The sequence below is a fragment of the Alosa sapidissima genome, chromosome 20, assembly GCF_018492685.1.
Source record: "Alosa sapidissima isolate fAloSap1 chromosome 20, fAloSap1.pri, whole genome shotgun sequence".
Lineage (NCBI taxonomy): Eukaryota > Metazoa > Chordata > Actinopteri > Clupeiformes > Clupeidae > Alosa > Alosa sapidissima.
In genome coordinates, this window is record NC_055976.1 from 13,987,054 (window position 1) to 13,997,053 (window position 10,000).

The window sequence follows — 10,000 nt, forward strand, 5'->3', positions numbered from 1 at the left end:
CATCTGGGACGCTGTTTTACTGAATTCCAAAACATCCCCCCTGCCTCCTCTCCCACCCCCCCTCTCCTTCCCTCTAGAGTACTACGAAAGGGGCCATGCAAGACTGACTTCGTGATCCTGGAGGATTTGGAGAAAGGGGGTAAAACCGCGTGGCATTGTGTGGAGAAATCCTCCGGGGACTTTTAATTTGCCGTGCCTCAGCCCCGTGGCGTAGTCATGCGGCGCGGCAGGCTAAGGCGGGCGCACTCCTCCGGCACGCCAGAGATGCGCGGGAGCGCTCGGGGGATTCGCCGCCGTGCGCTCTAAGACGCGGAAGTAGGGGTGGGTTGACCTCGTAATGTATGCATGTATGCGCCGCTCTGCGTCTGTTCTCATATTCATACAGATCCCATTAACCTCCCCGTGCCCTCCGCCGACTCCCTGTCCTCCATCATGGCAACCTCGGCAGCACGCGGTCATGCTGCGCTGACCAAAGCTCGCGCCGCGCTATAAAGCGGCTGCGCTAAATCCCTGTGTCTCAGCAGTCCATTTTCACAGCACATGGCAACCTGTGGAGATTAGTCATGCTGCCGCATTAAACTGTAGATTTCTTTCTTTCTGGCTCACTTTTTTTTATCACCTCTCTCTCTCTCCCTCTCTGTGTCTCTCTATCTCTCCCCAGAGATCCACAGTTTCTCTCTCTCTCTCTATCTCTCCCTATCTCTACCATTCTCTCTCCCTCTGTCTCACTCTCTCTCTCACTCCCTCTCCTTGTCTCTTTATCTTCCCCTCTCTCTCTCTCTCTCTCTCTCTCTCTCTCTCTCTCTGTCTCCCCTGGTCTGCCCTAGCAGTGGGATCATCCACAGCTTTTGTGTGGTGTTGATGAAGAGGCCTCCCTCTGCTGCAGTGTTGTTCCCAGTAGAGAGAGAGAGAGAGATAGAGAGAAAGAGAGAGAGACAGAGAGAGAGAGAGAGAAAAAGAGGGGGAGGGGGCCTACAGATGGCCTGTCAGCACGGAACATGAAGACATCTCTCCTCTCCTACAGCCACCACCACCACCACGCTGCCTGCAATGGGGCCGGCCTGATGAATATAATCAATAGCTGATGCTAATGAGCACTCCCACACTCTTTCTGCCCTTCTCCCTCACTTTCTCTCTCTCTCTCTCTCTCTCTCTCTCTCACACACACACACATATATATGCATATACACAGATACGTACGTGTATACATACATACACATTCACATATACACATTTCTTCCCCTGATGTTACTGTGCTAAACACACACACACATTGCACATTTTTTCAATTTTTCACACACTTTCTCACACAATCATACTCTCACTCCATCTTTCTCTCCGTACAAATGCACTGCACATTTTTCTTTCTTCCGCTTTTTTTCTCTCAAGTCCCTCAAGCTTCACTGCAGCCTTTTTTCTTTCACTCTGAATGTTTCTCTCTCTGTCTCTCTCATCTATTGCTCTCTCTATCATTCTGATGACTGTCTCTCTCTCTCTCTCTCTCTTTATCTCTCTATTCTATGTCTTTGCCCTCTCTCTCTCATTGGACTCTGTTTATACACCTATATTTCTCTATCTCTCTCAGTCTGTCTCTCATCTAAGAGGGGGAGGTCTACCATGGAAATTGCGATAAGCTGCATACACTCTCATTTCACTAAGAAGTGGCACCTGAGCCCGGAAGAGAGTGCTGGCGGTGCTGGCAGAGTGACGTGCCGCAGTGTTAGAAAAACAAACCGTGAAAATGTGCGTCTCCAGGACGACGGGGTGGAGCTGTGGCTGGCGCTAGTGCTGGAAGGGGGGGGGGGGGGTAGGAGATGTTCAGAATGTGTTTTAGAGTGTGTATGAGGTGTACAGAGCTGCGCTACTGGAAAAACAAAGTGCTGGCCATATACTGTGAGGGAACATCATGAAGGATGTGCTCACACATTTTTAGCCCATGTTGCGTGTGTGTGTGTGTGTGTGTGTGTGTGTGTGTGTGTGTGTTGCATATCAACTTGTCACCATATGGTAATATTTAGCATCCATTCACACAATGGACATTCACAAGGGAGACTGGGTGAAGATGAGATACACAGAGAAGAAAGAGAGAGAGACAGAGACAGAGAGTGAGAGAGGGAGAGAGAGAGTGAGACAGACAGAGAGTTCAATGGATTGACAGATAGATGTCTTTGATTGATAAATGACTTGAGAGATTGAAAGAAATAGAGAAAATGGGGAGAAGAAAAGAGAGGAGACAGAGAGGAGAGGAGAGGAGAGGGGGGGCGAGGAAGAGTGTGATTTGTGATCCAGCCGAGACACTGGCATTGCCTGCCCTTGACAAGGTCAATTTGCCTCTTTCTCTCTGTCTCGCTCTCTGTCCCTCTCTCTCTCTGTCTGTCTAACATGGCCCCTTCACAGATGCTCAAGGACTCCAGAGAGGCTGAGAGATGGAGAGACAGAGAGATAGAGAGAGAGGAAGAGAGGAAAATATGAAGGAAGAGGAGAAAGGGAAGGTGAGAAAAGGGGGACACATGGAGGGAGAAATGGAATAAAGAGAGGACAAAAGACATGGTAGGAGAATTTAGAATTAAAAAGACCAGGAACAGAGAGTAATTAAAGTACAATGTGAGAGAGAGTTGGAAAAAAGAAAGGATGAGATAATGAAGGAAAAAGAGAACAGCTGTGCATCAGCAGAAGCCCCAGCGGTAGCGTCCTGCGCTGCAGCCTCGCTGTAAGATGCCTGTCTATTAGTCTCCATAACGTTCCTGGCACTGGGCCACCTCGCCAGCAGTAATGGCCGCATTACATTCGCTACAATAATTCATAGGCACTGTACATAGACTCTGCACCTCCAGAGACCAACCGCTCGCCCGCCCGCCCGCCCCCGCACGCAAGGTGTGAGAACTAGTACAGAGAAATGGGCTTTAAGGGGCTCGCCGGCCAGCTCCAACGGCGGCCTCCTCAAGACCCAGAGCGCCAGCCAAAACCGGACAGATTTATCGGACCTGGACGGTCCGAGGCGAGGCCCTTTTAAAGTCTGCTGAGCCTGTAATGATAGAGGAGCGTGAAGACAGATAGCGCTGTCCTTTTCTAGCACCGGCAGGAAAAAAACAATGTTTTTGTAAACAATGGGTTTACAATGTGTTTACAATGTGTTATTTATTTATTTATTTATTTATTTATTTATGTGTTTGTTTTGTTTTGTTATTTACTTCTCCCCCTTTCTTGACTGCATCTCAGAGTCCTGACTAAACAGTATAAGATGTGTTTTTGTTGCACTGGCAGGCTGGACTCTGGACGTGCTGAGGCCACAGCACTTCATCCTGAGCAGCTCCACTTTGAAGAGCCCGGGCGAAACCAATCTGTAAAGGCAGTGCAAAGAGAATTCTCAACTACGGAAGCCCGTAAGGATCGATACTGTACTCTGCCCTCTGGAGAACTAGAAATGGGGGGGGGGGGGGGGGTGGAAGAGGGGGAGAGAGAAGAGAAGAGGAGAGGAGAAGGGGTGGGATTATGTTATATAAAACCTTCTCAAGGTTTGATCTGGCTCCGAGGAGAATCCTAATAGAAGCTCTCCTTGGATCCCCGTGCGGAGCACAGCCGACACTTGGCCCGGATGCGAGTGCTCAGAACTGCAGATTCAGCCTCGCCCACTGGGAGGACGTGGAAGTTGTCGGATCCGACACTGTCGCTCCCCATCCACACTGCATTATTTAACCTGACTCAGAATTCCTGTTCTTTTGCAGAGCGAGTTAACAAGACACATGTTAAAAAAAAAGACCCGAAACCTCAAAAAATAATTTAAAAAAAAGGGAGGAAAAAGGTGCAGAGTCAAGGGAAGTAATATTCGAGCTTGCAAAAGGGACAACAATAAACTCAGGGCTCTTTTCAGTGGAAGCACACTTGCAGGCAGGCTGGAAATTAAATGAAATGACATGAAGAAGTAAAAAGAGCAAACTCAGACCCACGCAGGCTTTTGGTGAAATGAGAGGAAGAAAAGAGACAAGAGGAGTGAAGGAGAAAAGGAAATGAGGGGTGGACAGAAGAAAGGAGGAAACAAGAGGATGGAAGAGACAAGGAGACGGAGAAGGAGAGCAGAGGAGGAGAGAAGTGGAAATGTCCTTGCTGCAGGATGCATGGGATTCTCTTAAATGAACTCGTCTCCTTCTGCAGAGAAGACACAAGACAAGGAGAGAGAGAGAAAGACACTTGCCAGGTGGAGGAGATGGTGACCTTGCTCACTCTCTCTCTCTCTCTCTCTCTGTGCTTTGTTTGTGTGTGTGATATGTGGGGGTTGTGACAGACAAGTGTACAGAGGGAGTAAAGAAAGTGTGTGAAAGGAAAATAGGAGAAAAGACAGAAATAAAGAAAAACAGCGAATGTTTATGAGAGTGAGTGAGTGAGTGAGTGAGTGGGTGAGTGGGTGAGTGAGTGAGTGAGTGAGTGAGTGGGTGGGTGAGTGAGTGGGTGGGTGAGTGAGTGAGTGGGTAGTGAGTGAGTGAGTGAGTGAGTGAGTGAGTGGGTGGGTGAGTGAGTGGGTGGGTGGGTGAGTGAGTGGGTGGGTGAGTAAGTGAGTGGGTAGTGAGTGAGTGAGTGAGTGAGTGGGTGAGTGAGTGAGTGGGTAGTGAGTGAGTGAGTGGGTGAGTGAGTGAGTGGGTAGTGAGTGAGTGAGTGAGTGAGTGGGCGAGTGAGTGAGTGGGTAGTGAGTGAGTGAGTGAGTGGGTGGGTGGGTGAGTGAGTGAGTGAGTGAGTGGGTAGTGAGTGAGTGAGTGAGTGGGTAGTGAGTGAGTGAGTGAGTGAGTGAGTGGGTTTATGTTTAAGAATTCACAGCAAGACTCTTACATATGCATTAGGGCCAGTGTTCTGTCTCCTTTCTCCATGCGTCCTTACTTGTGTAACCTCTGACCTCACACACACACACACACACACACACACAGGCACAAATGCACACCTTCTCCCATAGACTCACCTTTCTCACAGTTCGGTCCCAAGAAACCAGGGAAGCAGTGGCAGTGACCAGCCACACACTCTCCATTGCCATTGCAGCTGGTGGAGCAGCCATCCATGGTGTCTGAGAGAGAGAGAGAGATGTTCAATGCTTTAATGTGCACCTATGAGCCGGCTCCCCCACATCCACTGGCTCCATTGTTGTCGTGAGGTGAGAGTAAAGTGCTTTGTATGCCCTGGCCTGCTTTGGTAGTATGATGACTACATGCTGCAGTTAGAAAGAGGCCTCAGCTGGCTTGCTAGTTCAATATTACTCTACAAGACATTTTGAGGTTAGTGAGCTACCGAGAGAGAGAAATAGAGAGAGAGAGAGAGATAGAGAGAGATGGGGAGAGAGAGAAAGAGGGCTAAAGAGATGGAGCGAGAGAGCACTCATTCCCTTAACTGCTAAGGAGTTTAGATTTTACTAGTCAGTCAGCCTGTGCTATTTCTCAGCTCTCTCTTGCCTGTGCTTTAATTGTTAGTTCAATAACATTGCTGTGGAGGTGGATAAAACAGGCGGCTGCTTGTTTTCCATTCCCTCAGCAAATCCAGTGAGAGAGAGAGGGAGGGAGAGAGAGAGAGAGAGAGGGAGGGAGAGACAGAGAGAGAGATAGAGAGGATCATTATAATAGACTTTGAGATGGATTCCCAGTCAAAGGGATTTGAGTGAAACCGTATGCACTAATACACTGAGCTGCTAATATTTCTTTCCCTCCTCTTTTTTTCTGTTTGTTTCGTAATATCCACAACATACAGTGCTCCATGGGCACTCTTTTCATTTCTTTATTTTTAATACGCATGTGTGACATGCTGCAAATTGCACCAATTTGCACCTCGATCAAATGTCAGCCAACCTGTCAGAAAATAGCCAGCACGTATAATCGCTCTCCTCAACAAAACCCACACACACACACACAGGGTGAACATGCCAGATGGATAACAGGAACAGAGGGAGGGAGGAGAGCGAGAGAGGGAAGGAAGACAAAAACCCTCTTTTTGGACTATGGTAAACAGCTTGATGTGTCAACCTTACATAACCCTGGCACACCATCTTTCTCTCTGTGTTTGCATGTGTGTGTGTGTGTGTGTGTGTGTGTGTGTGTGTGTGTGTGTGTTTATTTCTCTCTCTGTTTCTGTGTGTGCTTCTCTCTCCCTCCTCGTATGTATGTGTGTGTGTGTGTGTGTGTGTGTGTGTGTGTGTGTGTGTGTGTGTGTGTGTGTTTGTGTGTGTCTCCGTGTGTGTGTGTGTGTGTGTGTGTGTGTGTGTGTCTCCTCCTGCATGGTAAACATCTGGTCCTGGTTTAGCGCCCGCCTGGGTGACATCTCGTTGTTAACGGCGGCCAGGAACGAGTGTGATCGATAGCGACGTTCTTGGGCATGAGCCTCGGGCTCAGGTCCCACTATAAAAACGCTCATCGCAACACAGCTTTTATGGACAGCACACAAACAGAGCACTGGCCATTGACTCTTATCCTCCCAGAGTCCACTGCATGAAAACAAAGTCCAGAGACGACGCATCTGGGGTCAGCGACCACAAAGCAAATGTGGCTGCCAAGCAACAAAGCAAATTTGTCTTGATAAGACTCCTTAAAATTAGTCAAACTCTTATTAAATGAAGTCTACACTGGGTTAGTGTAGATGTCTGTGTGGGTGGGTGTATGTGTGTGTGTGTGTGTGTGTGTGTGTGTACATGTACACATATTTGTGTGCACAGGTGTGTGTGTGTGCATATACTATGTGTGTGTGTGTGTGTGTGTGTGTGTGTGTGTGTGTGTGTACAAATATTTGTGTACACAGGTGTGTGTGTGTGTGTGTGTGTGTGTGTGTGTGTGTGTGTGTGTGTTTGTGTATGTATCTTCATGCCTGATGTGCTGTATAATTCAGAAATAAGCATCAGGACTGCTGGGACCGAGTGCGGGGGATTTATCATTAAGGTAGCACGGCGCTCACGCTGTCTGGCTCCTTGCATATTGATGGTGCAAAGCTCAGGCCTCTGCCTCACTCCTGTGCGGGCAGATAGAGGGCTGTAGCCACAGGGCCTGTAAACAGCATGCCGAGTTAGTGCCTTCTGCTGGGAGAGAGAAGAGGGATGCGTACACACACTACGGGTTTGGTTCACAACACTCTCCTCCAGAACTCCTCATCACGCGTGCACAAGAGCTAGATCACCCACTAGGTGCCTGTGAGAAAACAGAATGGTTGTGTGTGTGTGTGCATGTGTGTGTGTGTGTGTGTGTGTGTGTGTGTGTGTGTGTGTGTGTGTGTGTGTGTGTGTGTGTGTGTGTGTGTGTGTGCGCACATGTGTGTACATTCATTATCCGCCTAGGTGTTCAGTAAGCTTCACCTACAGTATCATCAGAAAAGCCTCACTAACAGCACTTTAATGAAATTAAGCATAAGCTTAAGCATAATCCCTTCAAAGCTAGCAATAAACATCTTCCTACAGTAAACATGCCCCTTGGGGCCCTTTCTTATAAAGACCCATCTCTCTGTGTAACAGGAACCGTGTGTTTTGACCCTGAAAGAGTCACGCTTCTTTTGAACTCCTCAGAATGCTGCACCGGTAGAGTGGAAATACAGACTGCTGTGTCTGGCCCTCAGACGGAATGGTGCAGGTATGCGCGGAGATGCGGTAGCTTGGCTCACAACAGGGTTCGACATTTTCAATCTCAGACCAGGGTCAGCCCTAGGCCTTGGACTTCTACCGCCGTGGCGTGAAGACTTGTAATATCAGGGACACTCACAAACAAGGGATGTCAGAGCTGCCTAGCAACGGTCAAGTGCTTAACAAAAGTGCATTGAAAATAAATTAACATTACACTTAAACATGTAATGAAAATGTTGTGTTCTTGATTGTTTTAGAGAAGTGATTTGTGTGTGATTGACATTTGTGTGTATTTGTGTGTGTGTGTGTTTTTTTTTTACAATCTAATTAATTTCTGTTGCTAGGTAACCTAAACTAATGCCACCTACTGTATCTCTTTTTAAATTTCCCTTGATGTATTGTCACATTGCTTTTCATTCCAAAAAGTCCCAAGTCACCTCTTCCCTCTCCTTCCCTCCTTTCACACATCCACTTTATCTCACTTCCCCCATCCTCACCGATGGGGGTGCTGAGGATGAGTACGGTCTCCATCTTCTTGCCGTCGTTGTAGAGAGCCAGGTGCCAGGTGCCGGGGTCCATGTACTCGATGAAGCCCGTCTCCTGCAGTCCGCTCAGAGGCTGGTTCCGAGGGCCTGATCCCATGCCCGGTCCAGGCCCTGGGGTCTCCGGGCCCTTCGGCTCCACCTTCAGGAGGTGCTTTCCATCCAGCAGCTTCACAAAGTCAAACTGTCAACAACAACAACAACAACAACACAGAGAAAAACAACAAACAGACAGCAGGTAAACAAACACGCTTCCCCTTAAGTGGATAGAGCTACCAAATAAAAACAAACGCAATTCTGATACCAGCGAGTAAACAAATGTAATCCCGCTAGCAAACACATTGTAGGCCTTGCCAGGTTGTTTGACAGCATGTTTTGACAGCATTTAGAGATGCTGACCTGAGAAAACCTTGATTGATGGTGCTCTATATACCTCTCTATCTCTCTAGCAAGGCCACCTACGTGAGAAACATGCATCAGCTTCGGTATAGCACGGCCGAAGCAACACCAAAGCAAAGGGGTTCAAAACGAAGAAGCTCAGCTATGATTATGTGTCACATAAGTTTTATAAGTTTGGCATAAAGAGAGACAGCAAAAGCTTGTAATAGTCATATCTATCAAATGTAATCAAATCGGTACTTCTTTTATTTGCACAGTAATTTTAGTTCCCTCCGGAGCATTGTGTCAACGACCATAACAAAACAAAACATCCTATAAAAAGAAAACAGAAAAAAGAAAAGAAAAACAGCAAATTGCATATGGCAGAATTTACAGTGTTTTGGAAAGTTTTCAGACCCTTTCACGTTCAGGATTTTATTTGATTAATACATAATAAAAGTCAACTGTGTCTATTTTAACATCTGTCTGAAATGTATCAAAATGTAGAGAATTTGAATCTGTCTAAAAACGTTTTCTAAATGCCAAGCAGTAACAACCTCCACTGTCTGGATTTTATGCTGTGTGTACGTGTGTGTGTGTGTGTGTGTGTCAAGGTTGAGTCTGCATTAAATTGAGCTCCTCGTCGAGACTGGAGAGAGCTCAAAATTCGTCTGTCTGCATGCTGTGGGGATATCTAGGCCTACTCTGGCAAACTGTCATCCAAAAGATCAATAACCCCGCATTGATCCAATTACACTGGCTCTGGTGCTGGTTAATTAATGTGACCTTTTGATTGGCTTGTCGTCACACCTAGCCTCTGTAATTTGATTTGCGAGGGACCCTTTGTCTTGTTCTCCTGTGCGTGCTCCATCGGCTGAAGCTACGAGTATGAACTCTCTTCTCTAACCCACATACACACACACACACGCACAAATGCACACACACACACACACACACACACACACACACACACACACACACACACACTCACACACACACACACAATGCTATGACAAACATTTTATTTTATGTGGGTTCATGAGCTTAGCAGACACACACACACACACACACACACACACACACACACACACACACACACACACGGGTACACTAACACACTAACACACACACACACACACACACTGTATGCCAAAACTGTTGTGAGGGATCATGAGCTCGGTGTCAAGCACAGGCAGACATAGTGTGTGGGTCTCGGGAGGTTTTTATATATTTTGCAGTCATTTATCAAGTGTGACCCACTCAGAAGTGAAGCGCCGCCACACATCATTACTGGAACAGCTGCCTCCGAGCACAGCCACCTACATGACCAGCACTGCGCTCGTCCCACTCACCTAGAAGGATGTAAACATTCCTGCTACTATATCGGCTTGTCTATAAAGGCGTAAACATGGCTATGTGCTATAGTACTATGTCTGCCTCTACTCTATGTAAGGACGTAAGCACGGTTACTACTACAACCTCTGTCTGTGTATATGGGTGCGTGTCA

General features: G+C 47.4%; 1 protein-coding gene across 1 annotated transcript in view; it reads right to left on the reverse strand.

The window, feature by feature from the left end:
• Positions 1 to 10,000, reverse strand: part of LOC121694939 (teneurin-1-like) — a 206,212-nt gene that overhangs the window by 98,502 nt on the left and 97,710 nt on the right. The window contains 2 exon segments of the mRNA XM_042075340.1: positions 4,949 to 5,050; positions 8,071 to 8,299. Of these exon segments, the coding sequence (XP_041931274.1) occupies positions 4,949 to 5,050; positions 8,071 to 8,299 (331 nt within the window).